The sequence below is a fragment of the Leopardus geoffroyi genome, chromosome C1, assembly GCF_018350155.1.
Source record: "Leopardus geoffroyi isolate Oge1 chromosome C1, O.geoffroyi_Oge1_pat1.0, whole genome shotgun sequence".
Classification (NCBI taxonomy): Eukaryota; Metazoa; Chordata; class Mammalia; order Carnivora; family Felidae; genus Leopardus; species Leopardus geoffroyi.
The window spans coordinates 217,455,546-217,478,485 of NC_059328.1; the positions used below are offsets into that span (position 1 = coordinate 217,455,546).

At 51.8% G+C, this 22,940-nt stretch overlaps 1 protein-coding gene across 17 annotated transcripts in view; it reads left to right on the forward strand.

The window, feature by feature from the left end:
• Positions 1-22,940, forward strand: part of AGAP1 (ArfGAP with GTPase domain, ankyrin repeat and PH domain 1) — a 553,911-nt gene that overhangs the window by 459,134 nt on the left and 71,837 nt on the right. For all 17 annotated transcript variants that reach the window (XR_006713257.1, XM_045481824.1, XM_045481825.1 and 14 more), the window contains 2 exons: positions 13,274-13,428; positions 17,581-17,671. Coding sequence is in view for 16 of the 17 variants with exons in the window: in XM_045481824.1 (XP_045337780.1) it covers positions 13,274-13,428; positions 17,581-17,671 (246 nt within the window). In the remaining variant the exon portion in view is untranslated. Of the gene's footprint in view, positions 1-13,273; positions 13,429-17,580; positions 17,672-22,940 lie in introns of those variants that run through there.

Sequence of the window (22,940 nt, forward strand, 5' to 3'; positions counted from 1 at the left end):
CACCAGGTGATCGGGGACCCTGGAAAGTGATGGATGTAAGTTGGAATGAGTAACAAATGGTAACTGTAGAGCACTGCTTAGGGACCAGATAAATTACAGCAGGTACCTCTGGGTTTTCCTTCTGTCTCTAAACCAAGAGCTTGGACCTTTAGCTTTCCTATAGTGCCTGGACCGTGAGCAAGCACCAGGAAAATGTTAACACAACCTTCCTCCCCCTCCTGAAGTGTTGTCGGTTTTGGATCGGACCGTTTATTTTTTTCAGGAGCTTTGTTTTAGATACCCTCCTTGATTTCAGAAATGCCTCGTGTCCCACGGTTCTGGAAGCCAAAGCTAATAGAATAGAGTTTCGTGGTGCCTGGCTCTCAGACTGCCCTCCCAGCTCTCTCTAATGTGTTTGGAAAACAGAAACCTCCTTTGTGTTTCACGAGAATCTTCCTGTGACAACAGCGGTAAACATCCCTAACTTTGTGACCTCCCTCTGGGGGCTCACTTATTCCCAGAATTAATTCCGTTCTTGTCCTAATTTAAGCCACTGTACAAAACCTCTGTGGGACTCTGGGCTAAACAAAGATATTTACCAAATTCCGAGCTTGCAGAAATATTTACCTGAGAACCATGAACCTCATGTGTTCACAATGACCAGAAATCACGGGTTGTTTTTTTTTCGTTCCCCTTTCTGCTTAAAATTAACGCCTCAAGCGGGAGGAGGGAGTGTTTTCTTATGTATTATTCTGTTGCCATGGGTCTCAATTCTTCACAAGCCTGGACCGTAGTCTTTAGGCTTTCTTCCACATTTATCTTGTCCTACGAAAATGGGAGAAATATTGAAAATAAATAAAAACTGACTTTTTATATTATGGTGGGTTTGGACTGAAACCTTAAACGTGTGGTTTTCATAATCGAGTAAAATATCTAAACCACATGCCTATTTAATATATGCTTTGGAAGCAGAAATATTGTAGTATTTTACCACATGTATGGCTCAAGAATTAGCATAAAAGCCTGGGGCTGTGTACCACATAACCTTGAATGATCTCGTAGCGCGGAGATCGTGGTAGGCCCAGAGAGGGGGCCGAATGGCAAATGCGTCCCCTCTCTGTTTCCAACATCAACAAATTGATAATGGCGGCATGGGGAATTGTGTTGGGAAGGATTCTGAGGCTGCGTCAGGGGTTTGGAAAGTTGCGGATGTCTCTTCTGGCAAAAGAAAGGGAGGGAGAGCACGTCTTCATCATCCTAGTCCAGCCTAATGCCTCCCTCCCGGTTGACGCTGAGATCAGAGTGGGGGACGCTGAGATAAGAGTTGGGGGGCAGGGGGCGGGCACTCCCAGTCCTAGGGGAGCAATGCGGGAAGGGCGGTAGAGGGAAGCGTGTTCCCAGAGAGGGCCCCAAAATCGGTAGAACTTGAAGAAAAGACAGCGTGGAGTTTCGGGCAGAAACTGGGGGAGACCCATGGCTATACTCGCTTGATAATGAGGAAAAATGACTTGGCCAGACAGTAAAGTCGCTATGAACACATGAATCGGGGTGCTGCGGCATACCCTAAAACGAAAGTCCTAATTCTCCAACAACGGAAGCCTGAAGTGGAGAAGACCGCTGTCTCCCTACAAGTCTTGGCTACTTTGTCATCAGATCACTTAAATGGCGACCACCCGGAAGGCCCTGGGCTTTGTGGACCCCGGACTTGTATCAGCCGCCTCTGGAAAGCGGACGTGTCTCTCCTCTATGCCAGACGTCTCCTCACCGCACGGCTTAGATAACACACTCTCATCCTGTCCGTTGTTAACTATGTCAGGAAGGATGCCTGGCCTCCCGGATACCGCCGAGCATCAGGGGTCTGGGGTCCAGGTTTGTAGGGGCTCCCCAGAAAATGGACTCCGATTTCCCGCCTGGCCGGTGGAGACAGCTGCAGACACCTGAGCCCTTCTAAATTCGGAAGAGGAACAAATCTGCTCGATATCGTCACTCGCCTCACCCCTGCATCTCAGAGACATTTGAGCCGTTGTGCATCCGTTGGGCACAAGGGTCCGGATCGCCTTGGCCTCTGCGTTTAAAACAGCGCGGCTGCTGTGTTTCTTGGAACCACCGCTGAGGACAGAGGCGCGCATCCATCCGACTCCCCTCCCCTTTGACCCGCTCGCCCAAAATGCACCCCCGTCAGCCATCTCCTGTTGCAAACAGCTTCCAAATGTACAACAGTTGAAGCTGCTTTGAGTCCTTTTAACCCTTTGTCTGCTCAGGCTCCGCAAAAATAATTGATGACTGATTGGCCCATTAACCTTTAAAAAAAAAAAAAGTTTGACAGCCCAGACTTGTGTAACGAGGAGGGATTCCTTGTGAAATCGGTCTGATGGCTGACTTGCTTGCCCCTAAGGAGGCAAAATTAGCCCCACGGGGCCTCGTCTGCATAGAAACTGGACGCAATTAGTGTAATATCCGGTGTTATTAATGTCGTTGGGAATAATTGGGCAGGTTGATTTCGACAGGTTCATGGCGCTAAAATACTATTATAGTGGACCTTTCCGCAGCTAACTGTTAAACACGGAAAACTGTTCAAATCCCTGCGAGCCCAATCACAAAACTTTATTCAACAGCTCAGCCCCGGAATGTCATGCCGTGAGACAACACAGTTCTTCATCAAGGGCTTCGGGGTGTGGGTGGCGCTCTGATTTGTCCTTGTCGAGGGGCCGGGGATTGGATTCTGCCGATGACGTTGTGCATCTGAGACCAAGAAAACACGCTCGTAATGTCCGTGCCCTCAAGACTCCTTGCAACCTGAGTTCTGTTTTTGCAGGATGAATTAAGTGTGAGCCGCCATAATTGTCACAAACAGGCGGTTTGTATTAGCGAAATGAAACCACTCGAATGGAAAACCGGCAACGGTACCAACGGTCCGACGGTCCAAGTGCCCACTCTGCACATTTTAAATGAGGGTGGGCAGGGGAGAGTAATGTCCAGTCTGTCTCCCTGACTGGCCTCACACCTGCCGGTTATTCTTGGTATGCATAAAACTAAAATGTCACCGTCGTCACTTCACGATGTGATGGAATCCTTCTGGCCCGGCGGCGACCTGAATAAGCCAGTATCATCTGGTAGAAATTCTTTTCTGAACGTGAGGAGGAACATATTAGTGTTTGTCCCTACAGAAGAAGGCAGAATGTGGGGTGGGGGCCCAGAAATCGGCCGTTTACTTAATCGGTGCAAATAGTCGCTTGCCATGAGCGAGGACCAAGTCCAGAGATTGACCAGGCATTGACCTAACAGGATGGCCGGTGGGCAGGTCGGTGCCCCCCACCAGAGCGAGGCCTTTTCTCCCCTGGATTAGTCAGGACTGGCTTTGGAAGCGACAGAAATCCAATTTAAAGGAGCTTAGGCCAAGAAAGGAAGCAGGCAGGCTCACGCCAACTCCAGCTGGCACCCCGGAACCGGGAGCATATTGGGCACTTTCATTCTTCTCACTGCTGGACAGCGGCCTTCTCACCTTTCGCGGGCAGGGGCTTCAGTCCCAGAGGTTTTCCTTGGTGTGGAGGCGCAAAGGCTCCTGTACCCGCAGGGCACGTCTTACCAAGTCCCAGGTTAGAGAGGAAGGTGCTCTGTGGCCCCAACCCAGCTACGGAAACTTGGAGAAGGAAACGTGGCACACGTGACCCCTACTAGATCAGAGAAGAGCAGCCAAGAGCACCACGTGCTCGGATCGTCCTGGCATAGATGGGACTGTCCCTCCTCCCGGTGCTGACTGATCACCAAAGATGTCAGCTGGACAATCCCCGGCTTATGACTGTCACATCAGGACCTCATGTCACGGGAGCTGTGACCACAGCAGGGCAGATAAGATGCCTTCTGCTAGCCGGTCATCCTGTCCCTCGACCTTTTCCAGACAGGACCAGGTTCAGAGTCGTCACAAGTGACAGGCTGGGTAGAGATGTCTGGGAAACTCCTTTCCAAAGACCCACTACCTTGTAGTGCCTGGGGAGCTCGCTCAGTTGAGCTTCCAACTCTTAATTTCAGCTCATGTCCTGATCTCCTAGTTTGTGGGATCGAGCCCCCCTTGGGGCTCTGCTCTGAGCATAGAGCCTGCTTGAGATTCTCTCCCCCTCCCCCCGACTCATGCACTCTCTGTCTCCCTCAATAAATTAGAAAAAAGTAAAAGACACACCACCTGACTTTCTGACATCGGCAGCAGAAAAAGACAGTGGGAAGTGGGGACCCCCTTGTCTCTCCCACTGGACACCTCATGAGAGTTCCTTTCCTTTACATGTTGGTTATTAAGGGGCACCTGGGTGGCTCAGTTGGTTAAGCGTCTGACTTCGGCTGAGGTCATGATCTCACGGTTTGTGGGTTTGAGCCCCTCCTCGGGCTCTGTGCTGACAGCTTGGAGCCTGGAGCCTGCTTCGGATTCTGTCTCCCTCTCTCTCTGCCCTTCCCCCTCAACTGCTTGCTCTCTCTTTCTCTCTCAAAAATAAATAAATATCAGTTCTTAATAAACAAAGATCACTGCTGCCCACTTTAAAGAGAGAAGAATTAAATGTAATGAAATAATGCCAGTAAGGTCTCAGCTATTTTCCTGACACAGAATTAGAGCCCAACAGGATTGCTTTTTATATTTATCATTCCATGAAGTAGATTCATTGCAAAGAAACAAAGTATCCCTTCTTGGAAATTATATGTAACATGATTGAAAATGCAGTTGCTCTTTAGGGGCGCCTGGGTGGGTGAGTGGGTTAAGCGTCCAACTTCAGCTCAGGTCATGATCTCACAGTTCGTGGGTTCAGGCCCCGCGTCGGGCTCTGTGCTGACAACTTGGAGCCTGGAGCCTCCTTTGGATTCTGTGTCTCCCTCTCTCTGTCCCTCCCCAGCTCGCGCTTTCTTTTCTCTCTCTGTCTCTACTCTCTTTCAAAAATGAATCAATGTTAAAACATATATATATATTTTTTTTTAAATGCAATTGCTCTCTAATCCTTGTTCTTTTTTTTTAATCTTGGGAGGCAGAGAAAAGCCATACAGTAGATATAATTCAGTTCTGAAATTCTAACTATATCTGTGAGTATTAACATATTGCTCTCCCTCAAAAAAAAAAAAAAAAAAAAACACGTAAAGACAATAATATCTGGGGAAATGCGGGATGCCGTAAGCATAAGCTGGGCACCTGCGGCGGGTGGCGGGTGTGGACCACAAGTAGTAGACCGTGTGCCCAGGTTTCAATCCCTTATTCGGGGAACGAGGCATCCCAGCTACCCAGCTTCTGATAAAGACCTCTCCCCGCCAGGGCCCAGAATCTACAAGAAGGCTGAGTGGCTCCCCTGCTGGGGGTGCCTCTTTCCTGAGACAGCGTGGGGTTCCATCCTCCTCGTCCACAGTGAGCTGGACCCCTCTCCTCCGGGCGGCCCACCTGGCAGAGGCCGGGCCCAGCATCAGAGGCACCACCAGCTTAGCCCTCGGGAGCCTTGCTGGAGCCCACAGGGGCAAGACCCGAGCGTCTGTCTTCTGCCAACTCTAGGCCCGGGGTTCAGCTTAAAACGGAAACAGTCGCTGCAGAATAACCTCGGGGATGAGTCCTGATGTCCACACCTGCCCCGTGACGGAGGGGGCCTCTGTGCGTGCTCCCATACGCCTTAAAAACAGCACACACACAGACCGTCACAGTGACCAGTCACGACGCTTACTGTGGCCCCACCTGCCGTCCCTGTTCGTGGCTTCGTTATTTCTAGAAGCAGGTGCCTTTCGAGGCGGACAGGCCTTCCCATCTAAAAAGCACGCTGTCTCAGACGCATGGGGGTTTTGAGTGTGGGTACAGTTGGGTCTGAACTGGGTCGTGAAAGTTCCTCGTGCTCTCCAGGGTTCTTCCGGCTGTTCGTCGGCCTTTCCTCAAGAGCGCGTGTCCGCCAGGCCCGGCTCCCGGGATGTCCTGCATCCGTTTATTTGCTCTTTGCTCCGTTGAGGCTTATCGGTGCTTCGTTATCGTCACCAGGCCCCGCCAGGGTCTCAGCTGCCAGGAGGCGAGGCGTGAAACCCGCCCCGGCTGCTTGCACACTCTGACCTGTCACCTCAAAGCTCGGGACGGGGTCCGCTCCTCGCCACCTGTGTAATGAGTGCAGGTTCCAGGCCATCCTTTATATTGTTGCTTTTGGGGAGTTACCCGCTGTTCTCTGTATCTCTCCTTCCCAACCTCACAGATGGAAAGAAATGTATTTATAAACAGATATACGCAAATATGATCTCTGTTTTAGGGTACAGAAATGCCACCAGCCTGGGTTCAGGCCCTGCATCAGGCAATGTGCTAACAGCTCAGAGCCTGGAGCCTCCTTCGGATTCTGGGTCTCCCTCCCTCTCTGTCCCTCTCCAGCTCGTGCTCTCTCTCTCTCTCAAAAATGAATCAATGTTAAAAATATATATATATATATATATTTTTTTTTTTAATGCAATTGCTCTCTAATCCTTGTTCTTTTTTTTTTTTGCTGGTGGCATTTCTGTAAACTGGTCTTGTATCTTGTCCATGTTCTATGTTCTTATGTCTCAGAATTTGTCAGTTAGTTGAGGTTTCCTACATAAACAGTCTTGTAATCCATGAATTTGTGTCTTTCCAGTCTTCAGATCGTCTGTTTCTCTATCTTGTCTTACCGCGTTGCCCCGCAGGGTCGAACAGAGGCTGTTACGATGAGCTGCTTTGCCTCGATCACCCTTTAAATTTTTTTTTAATGTTCATTTATTTTTGAGAGAGAGAGAGAGAGAGACAGATTGCAAGCAGGGGAGGCACAGAGAGAGAGAGGGAGACACAGAATCCGAAGCAGGCTCCAGGCTCCGAGCTGTCAGCACAGAGCCGGACACGGGGCTTGAACACATGAGCCATGAGATCATGACCTGAGCCGAAGTCAGATGCTCAGCTGACTGAGCCCCCAGGCGCCCCCACCTTGGGCACCCTTTAACTGATGTGAAATGAACTCTTCTAACATTTCATCGTGAAGAATAATCACGCGGTGGGGTGCGGGTAGGTGCTCTGTCCAACAGAAGGACAAACTGTTCCTAGTTTGATAAAAGATTTCGGTCACAGTTATTTTCTTATTTAAGTGTTTCCCCCCCTCTGATTCGGAAGGTGCACATTCTGCTGCTTTTCTCATCAAGGTCGACCCTCATGTTCCATCATGTGAGCCTCACTTGCCCAAATCCTACGTCCGTTCTTGGCCTCCCTGCGGAAGCATGTGCCGCCCTTGGACACATCGGCTCCACTCGCATATCTCTGATTCTTTCGTTTTCCGTAAAGGAGACGTTATTGTCAGAAGTAGTTTGTGACACAGTTTTTGCTTACACATATCGACATATCTGTCTATTCATCTATACACCAGTCCTTCCCTAGCTCTCCCCTTCTTTCTAGAATCTTCTGAGGCTTATCTCAGTAGTTCCTTTAGCGAGGATCTGTTGGTAATAGGCTTTTTCCATAGTTCTTTTTTTTAATGTTTTATTGTTTTATTTATTTACTTATTTATTTAGAGAGAGCGCACACGCACACAGGAAGGGACAGAGGAGGGGGAGAGAGAGAATCTGAAGCAGGCTCCACACAGTCAGTGCGGAGCCCCATGCACAGCTTGGTCCCACAGCCGTGAGATCATGCCCTGCACCAGTACCAAGAGTGGGATGCTCAACTGACTGAGCCACCCAGGCGTCCCTGTTGTTTGGGTTTGTTTTTTTTGTTTTGTTTTTCTTCCTGTATAAAATATATTGCATTCTTTTTCTTCACGAAAGGTCCTCCTGGGTCCCAAGTCTACACTGACATTATTTTCTCCCGGGACTCTGAGGATACTATTCCTCTGTCTTGCAGCTTTGATTGTCACTCTTGAGACGTCCGTCATCATATGGCTGCCAGTTTGGTTTTTTTTAAGAGCAATCCACCCTCTCTTGCTTTGTGTTCTTAAGGGCCTCTTTTTGTCTTTGGTTCTCCACAGTTTCCTAAGCTTTTGGTGTGGTTTTCATTGCTGTGATCCTTCTGGGTGGATGTCATTTCTGTGTCTAGAGCTCCGATCGTTCCACAGCCCCGCGCGGCTCCCACCGTTTGCCCGGCAGTGAGATGTGTGTGTCGCACCTTCCCCGCACCCGTCATTTCTGACCCACGGGGTCCTTGCTCATTTGTCTACCGTTTCAGCCAGTCCCTCCAGGTCTCTCCTCTCTGCACTTACCGCCCCCCCCCCCACCAGCTCCTTCTTCACCCCATCCCTGGTGGGCTTGTTCCGTTAACCGTTATAATTTGAATTTCCAAAAGATCTACCTTTTTTTAACGATCTGCCTGATCGGTTTTCAGGGTCTCCTTTTTTTTGAAAATTTAGGATCCCGTATTTTCATTTCTTTAAACATTTTACGCATAATTACTTTGAATTCTGTACCTGAAATCCTCCGGATCTAACTCTGCTCCCCCGTCTCCCTTGTGTTCAGTGTTTAGGGTTCTGAGTTCACACGTGGGGGATCTTTGTGGAATGCTTTCCCTCCGTCCGAGGAGGTGCCAGGAGCCAAGGAGGTTCTGCAGACCTGAGCCCGTATCCCCTTCCTTTCCGGATCGCTGTTGGGGGTGGGGCGTGGGGTGGGGGGGGAGGCGTGGGGGTAGCATTCACCTGCAGGCGTTTAAAACCCAGTGCTCGCAGTTCTGGTTTATTAATCCATGGGTGTGATTTGGGGAGGGGGAGACAGGGTAGGCTACGGGCTTAGAGATGATGCCTTCCTACACGTCCATGAACGCCACAACACGTGTGTTTCCTAGGAAAGCCCCGCACACGTGTCTGCCGCATGACAGGAAGGTTTGGTGGGAAGGGGTGGGGTCACACCCAGGGGTGTGGAAGCCACGCCCAGGCCGATGCAGGAGCACTCACCTGCTGGTGTCAGGAGTGCGGCACGCGTGTGTTGCGTAAGCTCAGAGGGACCGTTCAGGCCGAGCCACGACTCGTGAAGTGGTCAGGTGAGGGCCGAAAGGAGGAGATGGGGAGAGTGGTACAGAGCCGGCCTCCGTAAGCAGTGTTGAGCTGATTAGGGAGCAGTGGGAAGAGGGAGAGGATGGAATCGGGGTGAGTCTGGAGGTTTATGACTAGAAATGGCGTTGTAACCATCAACAGAAATCGTGAAAACCAAAGAGAAGCCTTCGGAGATGACAGCAGATGTGTTTCCATGCATGTTAATTTGATGCGAGGCCAAAGTATCTAAAGAGTATCTGTAGGCATTTTTTTAAATCCCTAAGTGATTGGATTTGGGGGGTCAGAGATACAGACCTGAGAATTGTCCGCATAAGTTAGAAGTGACTGTCTAAGCGTTAGAAGGAAAGGAGCCCTGAGAAGTGGTGAGGCACGGCCATGAAATAAACCCCCAGGGTATGTATTCACACCTGGCCGCATGAAGAAGGGCCAGGGAAGGCAAGAAGAAGCTGTGATTTAAAAGATAGTGGAGCGCCTGGGTGGCTCAGTTGATTGAGCCTCTAACTTCGGCTCAGGTCATGATCTCACGGTTTGCGAGTTCGAGCCCCACATCGGGCTCACTGCTCTCAGTGCAGAACCCACTTCAGATCCTCTGTCCTCCTTCTCTCTCTGCGTCTTCCTTGCTTTCCTCTCTCTCAAAAATAAATAAACATTACAAATAACTTTAAAAAAAAATAAAGAAAACTCTAGCTGAGTATGAAAAAGCTATGGCAAGACGGTACTGAACCCACCCATCCCTCCTTCCCCCAGGGCAGACATTGCTAGTTGATTGTAGCACTCGTTCTCCAAGAGCCTGGAGCCAGCCTTGGAATCCTCAACACGGATTCTTGGCAGCTGCCCAGAACTGTTTCAAAAAAGTTGAGAATTGTCCTGCATCCCTACCATAGCATCTCAGGGTAGAAAGGCCCTATGGGTCGCCTCTGAGATGCCAATTTCCACCAGGCTCCCTTAGAAGAGGACACACAACAAGGGATTGAACTCCTCAAGGGTGCAGAGACCCAAAGTTGGCTGTTGCATCTGTGGATAGCCCCAAGGGGGAGAGACCCTTCTGCAAGTACAGGCAGGAATATTTCGCGACCTAGAAGGTACTAGAAAAGGAAACTTGTATCCGGTATAAGTAGACAGAGAAGACAGGTGGTGGAGTTGACCGTTAAGGTGATTGAGGAGCCACAGAGGACATGCTGTGGGGACAGTACATTTGGAAACTTGCAAGAAATGAACTCCGACGTTCCTGTGAATGCTTGAATGTATTTGCGCCCGAGAGGAGAGCTCACCTGCACAGGTGAGCCTTGTTCACGTAATTAAATAGGGCAAAGCCAAACTTCAGCACTTGAATTTGAAAGTTCTGCCTTCACATGGGGTATGACCAGCATATTAGTGGAAACGCTCAGTGCCAACTACGTCATTGGAATGAAACACGAAGTGTCGATGTCCCTGTGTCACAGACCACATCCCTCCCCCCCCATCATTGTTTTCACTGCTTTGTATTCAGTCATCGGCTTTGTATCAGTGTGTGTGTGCCCGCCCTCCCGGCTCCGGACCGTGTGTCCTGCATGCCAGAACCCTTGCCCCCTGTGTGGTAGCCGGCAGCCATGTGACTGAGCCTCAAGGCGAGCTCAGTTCCTCCCTTCGTTCCAGAAGATGTAGCCCGTGATTCAGGCTAGAAAGCTTTACGGCAGACCAGTTGTGCAGAAATTTAACTGGGAAGCTAATGGTTGTCATTTTTTTTTTTTTTTTCCACTGAAAGAGCCAATAAATCCTGATCAGGGGGCACTTCTGTCACGCACTTGAATTTCACATATTCAGAAAAGCGTGAGCCTGTTGAGTAGATCTAATGAGCGGCCGTCACAGTCCACCCGTGAATTAGCACGTGTTCCTGACGGCCCGGCGGTGACTTAGCTCGTTCTTTCTTATCTTGCCTACCAGTTCCCTGGGAAAGTTTTGCATAAAATGCATGAATTTGGGGCTCTGTATTCCAAAATTCAGTGTGGAAGACGTTGTGATTTATAGTGTTAGGGACATAAAACCATGTGGATCAAAATGCTGGACGTCTAAAAATCCACGGATGTAGGGTCTCAGCCAATAACCGCAAGGTGTGCTCGCGGGTCAGTCATGGACAAACCTGTTGGAAAGTCACAGCTGGTTTTGAAAATGAAAATCCCAACAAGGCCGTGAGTGACCGGGGGCGGGGGTCCTGCGGACGCCCCGAGGCTTCCTGCCCCACCTGTCTTTGCCACAGCAGGTGCGGTGTTCCACTTCTGCCTAAACACGGGGGTCGGTTGTTCTCTGACTCAGAGCACAATACATTGGGGTAAAATTTCTGACGGCCCCCCTCACTTTCTGAACTCTTATCACTAGCTCTCCAGAGCTCAGGGGCCAGAGAGAGTCAGGGAGCGTGGGATGATGCTCAAGGACCCTGCAAGCAAGCAGAGGACCCCCTGAGGCTCCACTGTTGTGTTCCCATGGCCCGCCCCTTCCCCTTCCTGGGACATCCCACCCATTCCTTCCCCCAAGCTTTCCTGGGTCTTCTCCAAGCGAAGCCCAGCTTGGGGGGGGGGGATGGGCTTCAGCCAGGGCCCGTCCCGACCTGCACTCAGCCCCAGCACCCCACCACACACCCTCATCACACGAGCCTTTAGTGACTCCAGGATTGTCGCGGACCTTTGAGAAGCTAGGGGAAGCCGTGGGCCTTCTTGCCAGACGAACCTCATTCACGTGCCCTAAGGCCGGGTGCATTAATCGGAGAAGGCTTTCAGCAAGTTTTGCCAGTGGACGTACCTTCGGGTGCTGTTCAGAGCGAGGTCCAGCTCCCCAGCGGGCTGAATCCGAAAACCGCAGCAACGGTGACTTTACTCAGAGCACGATACCGTGAGTCACCAGAACGTGTCGAGATTTTGCATAGAAGCGGCACGGCCCTGTTTCCGAAGCAGGTTGTGGTCATTTAGGGGAGTGGTTCCCCAGAGCAGGCCGTGCATTGAGAATCCCCGGAGAGGGGTTGGTGGCATCGACGGGGTCAGGCGGAAGGGGTCTCTCCGCCTCAGTGGCTGAGGCTGCTCCTCTCCTGAGACAGAGGGAAGCAGGGAAGGGTAGCTGGAGAAGGCCGCGATCGCTCTCCAGAACGGAATGGCACCCTTATCTCGAGGCTCAGGGGCTCCCAGGGAGGCAGGGCTCTGGGAGGGAAGCCCAGAGGAGGCCGGGCTGACCCGGGCAGCAGGGAGCCGGGCAAAGGTCAGGGGCTGTGAGGGCTGCTCAGGAGCTGGGCTAGGGGAGCTGAGAGCGTGCGAGATGGGGGGGTCTGGTGCCGTAGACGTGACCACGTGCAGAGCGGTCATCGAAACCGCGGTCTGCAGCACAGGCCATAGGTGGTTCTCATCACGAATACCACCTTCTCACCGGGCAGTTGTCATGCAGCCTCACGAGCTTGGTGACTGGAAACCACAGACCAAATGAGGTGTTGTGCCTGTAACTCGTGCTCAAGATTTCTTCGTGGCTGCTGGTAACTGATCACACGGTCCCTTTTTTCTCTGTGGCAGTAACGAGGGGAGGGGGTGAGAGAACAGAGCGTCCCCGTGGCCCAGGCCCTGTCAGCCTCAGTGGCACATGTCACTTAGCTGGTGGGTGACACTATGGAGTAGGTGACCTCTCCCCCCCTCTTCAGGGTAAGCAAGTGAGCCTTGGAAGAGTCGAGACTCTGTCCCAAGGTCCCCACTGTGGCAGGTGCTGCAGCAGGGCTTCATGGCAGGTCCCCCTCTTCTCCGTGCGGACGGTCGCCCCACGGCAGCCCTGAAGTCGCCTCCCATCACCCGGAGTCCCGCCCGCTCTCCAGGCGGGAGGTGACAGGACGAAATTTCCGCCGCAGTAACTCTTGTGCCGTCAAAGAGCAGAAACCCGCAGGCATCCCCGTTTGCCGCTGCGGTGTCCGCGGATCTCCACGCAGACGCTAAGAGAAATCAAGAGTGTACCCCGACATGAGTGGGTATTAACTTAATCTTCGCCCCACAGATACCTCGACGGTGCAGCGAGCTGCAGTGTTATTTTTCCCGCAGTCGCTTCCTCTGTGCCCAGCACAGAGACGCTGACATCACTCACTGGTTTTCATTTTTCCTCATCCCCTGAGCATCGATTGAACCCTAGCTAACCCACGCTGGCTTTAGGAACCAAACCTTGAGTGTTTGGAGGTCGGCGGATTCAGATCTCCGCCGCGTGTGCTGCTGGCCCCATGCAGGCGCGATTGAACCCAAAGGCGCTTTTATGGCCGAGGCCCGGCAGAGGGGCCGCGGTGGCATGAAAGCTAAAGTCTTCATCCCCACCACTCTGTGTTTCAGAACAAGAAGAAAACTTTGAGTTTATCATCGTGTCCCTCACTGGCCAGACGTGGCACTTTGAAGCCACCACTTATGAAGAGCGAGATGCGTGGGTCCAGGCCATCGAGAGCCAGATCCTAGCCAGCTTACAGTCCTGTGAGAGCAGCAAGAATAAGGTAAGACCCTTAGCATGCTGCCCCCCGAAATCAAGAGCCGCTGATCGTTAAAGGGAAGTGAAGGCCCCGGAGTGATGCCCCAGGGAGGGGAAGCGTCATGTGATGTGTGTGATGGGCAAGACCCAGTTATCCTTCCTGAGCCACAAGCTAAATAATTGAAAAGATAAAAAAAACACTTTGTGTCGATATGTGTCGCGTGTTAGCATCCTCGCTCAGCCACGTCCGTGCGGCAGCACATTCTAAACCTTCTCTCTCTCAGCGAATCCCAAATGTAAAGCGTTGACCTCCTTGTGGTGCATGATGGGATCTTTTAGTTAGGCTCACGCAGCCACATTGATTTTGTTTTACACAGAACATGCTCGGGAAAAGAGGGGCAGACTTAAAAAGTTAACCTGTTCCCTCACAAGTGCGCCAAATTCAAACCCATGTCAAGCCGGAAGACCCAAGTCGTTACAGGTGGGCGTCCAGGAGGAGGAGAGGCGCGTATGTGAGCGTCCGGGGAGTTTGGCGAGGACGCCGGGTCCGTCGCCTAGACTTGGCTGATGACGCCCCATACGTGTTTTATTCGGTAACCCAGACGGGATTCTTGGCAGTCATTGAGCCAGAAAACAAACAAAATTTAAGCTGCATTTTCTAGATCCCTCCGGCGATACTCCTCCGAGAGGACTCATCTTTCCCATGAGGGCTTCCCTCCGATTCCTGAGTTTAGTAGCCTAGATGCTTTCAAACCCTTCTCTGGGACATTTTAGAGTCTTGAAGAGCATTTTGATTGTTCAAACTACGATCAACCGGAAACCGAGAGGCAGAGGCAGAGCGTCGCCACCCACCCGCGGTTTCACTCGTAACCATTTAAGGGAATTTCTGCCGATGATTTATGCTCAGCTTTGTCATTGAGAAGGGAGTCTGTCTTTCAGAAAGGTGGCATGTCCTACTTGATCACCCTCTTTCACCAGGGTAAACCAGGCCACAGCCATTATTATTATAATGCGATGTGCTTCACTTCTGTAAAGATGTTTTTTACCCAAGGTGGGGAGAATCACCGCCTTTCCTTTTCCGAGTCCCTTGGCTTTACTGAGTCACATCCACAGATGGGGACTCCTGAGGCGAATGCGGGGAAGCTTCCGGATCTCCTCGAGGGCGGGGGTTGGTGACACACGTCCCACACAAAGCATGGGAGTCTAGTTCCAAAACCGGAGCGCAGAGAGCACGTGGCTGCAGAGACAGACGCATCCCCAGGCTTTGTACACAATCACAGCATTTCAGGTTAGGCTCTGAATCCAGCCCACGTCGTCCAGATTCAGGAAGAAGTGAATCTCCCGTTGCCTTTTTTTTTCCATTTCACACACTTGCCAGACCCTTACCAGCTCTTTGGGAGAAGAGACGGCATCGCTTCTGGGCCTGATGCAGACACCAGCCTAAAATGCTGTCCCTTTCTTCTAGCCGTGTGCGCCCGGGCAGCGGTCTCCCTGGGGGGGGGGGCCAGGGGGGGGGGGGGACCCATGGAGCACCGGGGAGGACGAGGTCGCACCTGTTCACCTTGGATGTTTGAGTGTCAGAGTGCCCAGCATGGAAATCCCGTCCAATTTCCCTCCCAATAGCTGGAGGGAAAATGCAGACCTAGTTGAGAATGAACTCTTGAGAAATTGTAGCTGCCTGTGGGTAACTCAGAGTTGGTGGTGGGCATAGGCGCGCGCGCACACACACACACACACACACTACGGAAGTCAGACAGGTAGACGGACGCAGGTAGGCGCATGTACACATAGTCCAGATGCCAACGCAAATTGTTAAATACACTTTGAATACTTGGGTGTCTGACCAAAGGGATTAAAATCCTAGTGCATTGTGTTAATTACATAGTAGAAGTGAATAAATTATAATTTCTGTTGCTAGGTAGTGAGCACTCAGTCGTTTCCCATCAAACAGTTGACATGAGTTGGTTCAGCTTATGCATTCTGACATGAAAATCAAGCTTATTTCGGGGCGCCTGGGTGGCGCAGTCGGTTAAGCGTCCGACTTCAGCCAGGTCACGATCTCGCGGTCCGTGAGTTCGAGCCCCGCGTCAGGCTCTGGGCTGATGGCTCAGAGCCTGGAGCCTGTTTCCGATTCTGTGTCTCCCTCTCTCTCTGCCCCTCCCCCATTCATGCTCTGTCTCTCTCTGTCCCAAAAATAAATAAACGTTGAAAAAAAAATTTTAAAGAAAATCAACCTTATTTTAAGTGTCTTCTGAAATTTGTTTGGCTTTATCCCAAATTAAACTTATACACTATAAGCCTTTAAAAACAGTACGTAACACCATGGGGGAGGGGAAGGGAGAAAAAAGGAGGGGAAGGAAAAAAAAAAAGAGAGAGGGAGGGAGCCAAACCATAAGAGACTCTTAAAAACTGAAAATAAACTGAGGGTTGATGGGAGGTGGGGGGGGGGGGGGGGTAGGTGACGGGCATTGAGGAGGGCACCTATTGGGATGAGCTCTGGGTATTGTATGGAAACTAATTTGACAATAAATTTCATATTTAAAAAAATAAAAAATAAAAACAGTACATATCCTGGGGCGCCTGGCTGACTCAGTCCATAAAGCATGCAACTCTTTTTTTAATTTTTTTTTAATGTTTATTTATTTTTGAGAGAGACAGAGACAGAGTATGAGTGGGAGAGGGGCAGAGAGCGAGAGCGAGAGAGAGAGAGAGAGAGAGAGAGGGATACACAGAATCGGAAGCAGGATCCAGGCTCCAAGCTGTTAGCACAGAGCCTGACATGGGGCTCGAACCCATGAAACGTGAGATCATGACCTGAGCCAAAGTCAGACGCTTATCTAACTGAGCCACCCAGGCGCCCCAAGCATGCAACTCTTAATCTCAGAGTCGTGAGTTCAAGACCCACATTGAGCGTAGAGGTTACTTAAAAAAACAAACAAACAAAAGTCAGCTTAAAAAGACAGTACACATTGTTTCACCGAGCACCTCTGCTTCCAAAAATTTGTCATTAGTAAGTAATGACAAAAGCAGGCAAATTTTAGCAATAAGCAAGTTCTTTACAGCACTGTTTACCCTGGAGAAAAATTGGAAGCCACTGAAATGTCCATCAAAGAAAACTTCATAAAGAAGTTCTTGTAAGTGGAACAACAACTTCAGATGATGACATTGGAGGACAGCATGGTGGCATTGAGAAATGACAGTCATTAGGCTAAAAGGCAGATCTAGGGGTACGTGGGTGGCTCAGTGGGTCGAGCGTCCGACTTCGGCTCAGGTCACGATCTCGCGGTTCGTGAGTTTGAGCCCCGCGTCGGGCTCTGTGTTGACAGCTCGGAGCCTGGAGCCTGCTTTGGATTCAGCGTCTCCCTCTCTCTCTCTCTCTGCCCCTCCCCTGCCCACACTCTGTCTCTCTCAGTCTATCAAAAATAAACATTAAAAAAAAATAAACTTAAAGGGCAGGTTCTAAAGCAATATATGCCAGCTTCTTCAATAAGTACGTGTGTGTGTACAGATAGTGCTAGAAGAATAGATATCAGAATGTTAATAAAACTGAAGTATGGATGATCACATCAACACTTAACAAATTTTATATCGTTCCTTTCTCCCTTCTGTATTTTTTTTAACGTGTTGAGGGAAGACAGTTACGTATCTGTTTAAAAACAAACGCCGCTCCCTGCCCCCACCCGCATTGGTGACCTAGTTGCTGTGGCAGCCGAGATAGTCTCCATATGGAAGGGGAGTCTCCAAGAGATGAAGTGTGGTTTGGATGTGGCTTCCCGGTGAGGAGCCACAGGCTGTGTCTCACAGCGTTGACTGAGCCCCGATCCACGGCTTGTAAAGGGCTTCTCATTCTCTCACCTTTATGGAAGCAGGCACCCGGCAGGGCGTGTTAACCAGCGGCAGCTGGTCTGTGCCCACTCTCGAATGACCCAGAACTTCCCTCCGTCCTCCTTTCCGGTGGAGTCCTCTCATCTGCTAGGTCTTGACCCGGTGCAGGAAGCCTTCTCCATCAGTTACACTTTTTGCCCAGAGACCTCGGGAGAGGAAGGGACGGCTCGAAGTGGTCCTCATCCTGTATCTGCTGACAGACGGTTTGGTTTTTCCGCGACGTCTCCAGCGGACGTGGAAACGTGTCCCGGGTTCTTACCTCTTGCATTTGTGTGTCTTCCTCCATGCGCAGTCCCGACTGACGAGCCAGAGTGAGGCCATGGCCTTGCAGTCGATACGAAACATCCGAGGGAACTCCCACTGTGTGGACTGCGAGACCCAGAGTAAGTGTGGGCCGGCGCGGGGGGCTCGGGGGCCGGCAGAGGGCGGCGGGATGGTCCAGCAAAGCCCCCGTCACAGCAACCCCGCTTCTGTCGTTTCCCGTGTGAGGGTTATTGTGTCACGTAGGGGCTTTTAAGGAATTGACACATTCTCGCTTGGGTTTTATTTTAACACCATATCCTTCGCCCGGAAGCCCCACTGATGGCACCCCAGGTCTCGCTTAGGCCTCGGGCGTCGGCATTCCGAGGAACGGCAGTCACCCCACGCCACGGGTTGGCCGCGCGCCCGGATTTCTGTGCCAAACCCAGGAATTAACCTTTTGCTTAATCAATGATCATGTGCTTGTTTGCTTTTCCATAAAAATACAGTGCCGTTGTTAATTCCCGCCCAGAGATTTCTGGAGTTTGGGGTTTTTTGTTTTGTAATTTCAAAATCATTTTGGCATCAAAACCGTTCTCTTTTTTTTTTTGGGGGGGGGGGAATGTTAAATTCAGTATACGCTAAAGCATCTGATTGAACTCCCAGACTTCATAATTACTTCTTGGTGCCTTGGAGTAGCCCAGTTTTACTTCGTGCTTCCTGCTGTCCAGTACGGAATATGCTTTTCCCTCTGAGAAAGTCATTTTGTTATTTGTATCCTTGAGGTTAAAGGCCGACTTCTAATTCTCTGTACCCCCAGCCCTCAGCACAGCACTGGGCGCATTCGGTAGAACTTTCTCCGGCCATGTTTTGTGTCATGAAGGTGTGTTTTGATGAGAGGGAAAGACAGGTGAGACAAGGTGAGAGGCCTTGGCACCGGCCGTGGTGTCACCTGGGAATCGCCGGCGTGTGATGCGGTCCTGGCCGTCCCCGAGCCCAAGCCCGAGCCCGGTGGGCAAGGCGGGACCCAGAGACCACAGAACCCGCCACCGCGGAGAAGGGCTGTTTCCGGATGCCCAGCACCTCCAGCCACCTCTGTGCAGAAGCCGGGGTTTGCAGGGAGCGGGGGGTGCCGGTGGGACGTGAGCAGGTGGCTGCAGGAGTCGTCGTGTCCGGGGAGCAGCGGGACAGGCAGCAGAGTGGCGCTCGCACGTTTACGACCAGCGTGTCTGCTGCTGGGTTGGAAGCTGGCTGGAGCTGAGAGGGGTGAGGGTGCCGAGTAGAGAATGTAGGAGCCTTTCTTCTTCATCCGTAGACACTGGGAACTCCTTCCCGGTGTGAGAGCAGAGGTGAGATGTGTTCTGAGCCGTGCGGCTTGGAATCGAGCCACGGAGGGAGGCGGAGGCCGCCGTGGGGGTGGTCCCGTGAACAGAACAAGCAGACGCGACCTCGGGGCTGTCACACAGGAAAGGGGACGTGCTTGGGGCGCCTGGGGGGCTCAGTCTGTTGAGCATCCGGCTTTGGCTCGGGTCATGATCTCACTGATCGTGGGTTCGAGCCCCGCGTCGGGCTCTGTGCTGACGGCTCGGAGCCCGCTTTGGATCCTGTGTCTCCTTCTCTCTCTGTTACTCCCCCGCTTTCTCTCTCTCTCAAAAATAAATAGATTTAAAAAATTAGAGAAAAATAAAAGGGGACACATCTGCTCTGAGCAGCCACTGTGTTGCAAGGCAGGGATGGGAAAGGTCCTGAGGCCAGCGTCCACAGCCCCCACGTCAGAGAGAGGGTTCTCTTCTTCAGGTGTCTTGACGCACTTCCTTGAAGCATCTTTTGTTTGAATTTTTGAATTCTGCTTTCAAAACGTGTCGGGAGATGAAGTTCCAAGAGAGTAGTTATTTGACCTGTGTGTTGTTATCAAAAAGTCTTTAGAGTTAGAATTCTAAAAGCACAAAATCTGAAAGCTGTTAGAACCTCCGCTAGGAAAGGCACCTACCATTGCTTCCGCCATATAGCTAGAGTCCTTGGAAAGGGCCGATTCCGTGGCTCACAGGCTCCGTGGTATGTGGTGCATTGGAGGCCAAGAGTCCTTTCTGAGAGCAGGTAGGTCGCTCAAGTGCCAAGGTGTTGGGGGGTGAGACACAGAGCAGCGGGAGAAGGGAGGCTGGTGCGGGGGTGGGGGGCGCCACCCAAGCAGATATTCAGGGACAGAGGGAACAAGGAGAGGCCGAGTGTGACAGTTGCAGAGGAAAAAGAGATCACGGGATCCCATTCCGTAAACACCTGGTCTCCACCAGGCCCGCACCTGTCTTCTGTGATGCTCGTGACTGTAAATGCTGGTGTGGCCCTGGGCCCCACGTACAGGGGAGGAAACGGGGCATCTGAAGGTCGGAAAATAGCCGATTTTGGTGAAAGTGCTGGGAAGTGCACCACCCACACCCTCATGATGAACTGTGAAACTCCCACAGGGCGGTTTGGCATTGTACATAAAAAGCCGTAAGCAAGTGGCCGCCCCACACTCCAGCTGTGCCCTCCAGGCACCAAGCCCGTTGGGATGAGCAAAGGGCCTCAAAGACCTGGCTTCGAAGGTGTTCGACACAGCACTCTTTACAGAGCAAAAAGTCGGAACATCCCACGTCTGCAAAAGCGGAAGAACCGTTCGTGGGGATGTCTTCTTGGTGAAATAATGCGCAACCTGAACAAGTCGTGTAAAAAATACACAAATGGAGATGGAGAAACTTGGGAATGTACTGGAAACGAAAAAGTATTTAGTCAGTGAGTCAAGGAGAGCCCAGTGAATGATTTTCGGTATTTAGGCGGAAAAGATCTGTAAGGATGTATTCCAGAACGTCAACCCCACTTGTCTCTGAGCGGTAGGGTCCTTGGTGACGGGGGTTGTCTCGATTATTTTGTAAGTGAGCACGGACACGGAGGAAATTGCACACTGGGTGGTCTGTGTTTTGGTGTGTGCGAGTACGAGGTCAAACGTTAAACATGAGAAAAGGCTCTTGTTTCTGGGTGTTGGAGAAGAAAAGCTGTTAAGGTTGCAGCTCTCTGCCGGCCCGAGAGAGCCTGCTTGCTCCTCACGGGCTCCCGTCCAGGGAGCTGGCCCTGCCTGAGCCTTCCTGGGGACCGCGCAGGACACCCCCCAGTGCCCTGAGCATCCGAGCTGAGGGGTCATCTCTCACGCTTCCAGGGGGTCTGGCGGGAGGGGGCGGGCCTGCCAGACCACAAATGTGGCTTCCTTGGACATCACGGGGATCTGGGCTCTTGTGTTCTACTGACGCCATGATCCCCTCTTCAAGGGGGGCCTGGGGACTGGGCCCCGGGGACGTCTCATTGGCATGTAGCCTAGGCTGGTTTTTATTGTTCTTACTGACTAAAGGGCTTTCTTTTCCATTTTGTTTTCTTTTTTTTTCTTTTGTTTTTTTTTTCTTTTGTTGAGAAAAGAGAAATTGAGCCAAGACAGACAGTGACTGTTTCTGGTCCCAGGTAGCTTTGTGCGTTCTCCACTATAGTCTCGCCATGCTGTGCCTGTCAGCTCCTTTGACTTCCAGAAGGTTCTTATCAAACCACGATGCAAAGGAAGAGGTCCGTATCCGCCCCGGCGAGTCGCCTTCAGGACTGTGTACCATCGGCGACAGCACGGCTGTGCCTCTCTGGGAGCCCTGGAAGTGGCCGAGCCCCTCCGCACAGCCCAGTGGCACCCCCGGGGCACTGCAGGCTGGCACGGAGCTTCGCTGGGGGGTGGCCGGTCACAGAGGGCCGACATGGGGCTCCGTGTCGGCCTGCAGGAACAGAGCGGGCCCTGCCTGGCATGTCCATCAGCTAGCAGTGCTCAGGGGGTTGCCTCCTGGTTCCCTCCGTTGTCTGAAGGCAGAGATGCCCTAAGGGGCCCACCCCGCTGGGGTCCCTTCTCCCAGAGCTTTGGCAAAGGGCCTGGCTCTCGAGATAACGCTGGGTCAGTGCTGATGGCCACAGGAGACACGGACCACCTGGACGGAAGACTGTCAGTGCCAACCGTGCTTGATCTGTGGCCAGAGAGGGTACCGGTGCAGAGGTACCCACCTCGGAGAGGGACAGGATCAAATCCAGGGAAAGCGGCTGCCCTCTCACCTGCGATGGGGCAGGGCAGAGGCGAGAGCAGGGCACACGCTCCTGTCCTCTACCGCGTGGTTGGAGACAGAGGTGGCAACAGCCTCCGTCACCAGCCATGACGGTGGCTACACAATGAACTGTCACAACATGAAGAATTTTTTTTTTCCACATTCGGTTACTTACTTTGAGAGAGCACATTTGCATGGGAGAGGGAGCAGAGAGAGAGGGGGAGAAGGAGGGAATCCCAAGCAGGTTCCACGGTGTCAGTGCAGAGCCCAGCACGGGGCTCTGTCTCACACATCGTGAGATCATGACCTGAGCCAAGATGGAGAGCCGATGTTGGACCGACTGAGCCACCCAGGCTCCCCAAGCACCGTTTTCAATAGAAAGTACTTTGGATATCGTTAAGTGCGCAAAAGCAAGAGAAAGCTTTTTTCTTGCATGTGAATATGCACAGGTCAAAAAAATGAGTTGACCGTAACGGAAGGGGGTGATAGTTCTAAAGTTTTCTTTCTTTGTTCTTTATACGTTTCTTTAAATGAGCTTATTGTTTTTATAATTATAAAGGGGTCTTAAGATTGAGAGGAACTTGAGGATGTGGGTTCCCCCCATTGGCAACTTATTGTCCCCTCTGAGGGTGGGGTCCAGTAGTGTCCCGTGGTCTTGTGGAAGGAACGTTGTAGTAGGACCACTGTGTCCCATGGTCATGTGAGAGGAACGTTGTGGGAGGACCACTGTGTCCAGCGGTCGCGTGGGAGGAACGTTGTAGTAGGACCACTGTGTCCCATGGTCATGTGAGAGGAATGTTGTGGGAGGACCACTGTGTCCCATGGTCATGTGGGAGGAACGTTGTGGGAGGACCACTGTGTCCCGTGGTCATGTGGGAGGAACGTTGTGGGAGGACCACTGTGTCCCATGGTCATGTGGGAGGAACGTTGTGGGAGGACCACTGTGTCCCGTGGTCATGTGAGAGGAACGTTGTGGGAGGACCACTGTGTCCCGTGGTCACGTGGGAGGAACGTTGGGCTCCAGATGCCACATCCCCTTCTCTGGGTGATACCCCCTGGCTTGTGAACACCATACCCCCCCCCCTCCAGTTCAGTTGTGTCCCCGTAGGGCTTGGGGATTTCTGTGTCACTTGGGATTTGGGGCTGTGGAAACCCCCACCCACTTGTTCTTCCTGAGAATGTGCCAGACTGCGTGGAGACACTGTCCGCACAGCTGGTAGACCCCAGAACCCTGTTTCCCAGAGTGGGTGCCCATCGGTGGAGGGAGTCCATGATGTAGGGAGTCTGGAAACCCACAGCATCTACCTCCTGA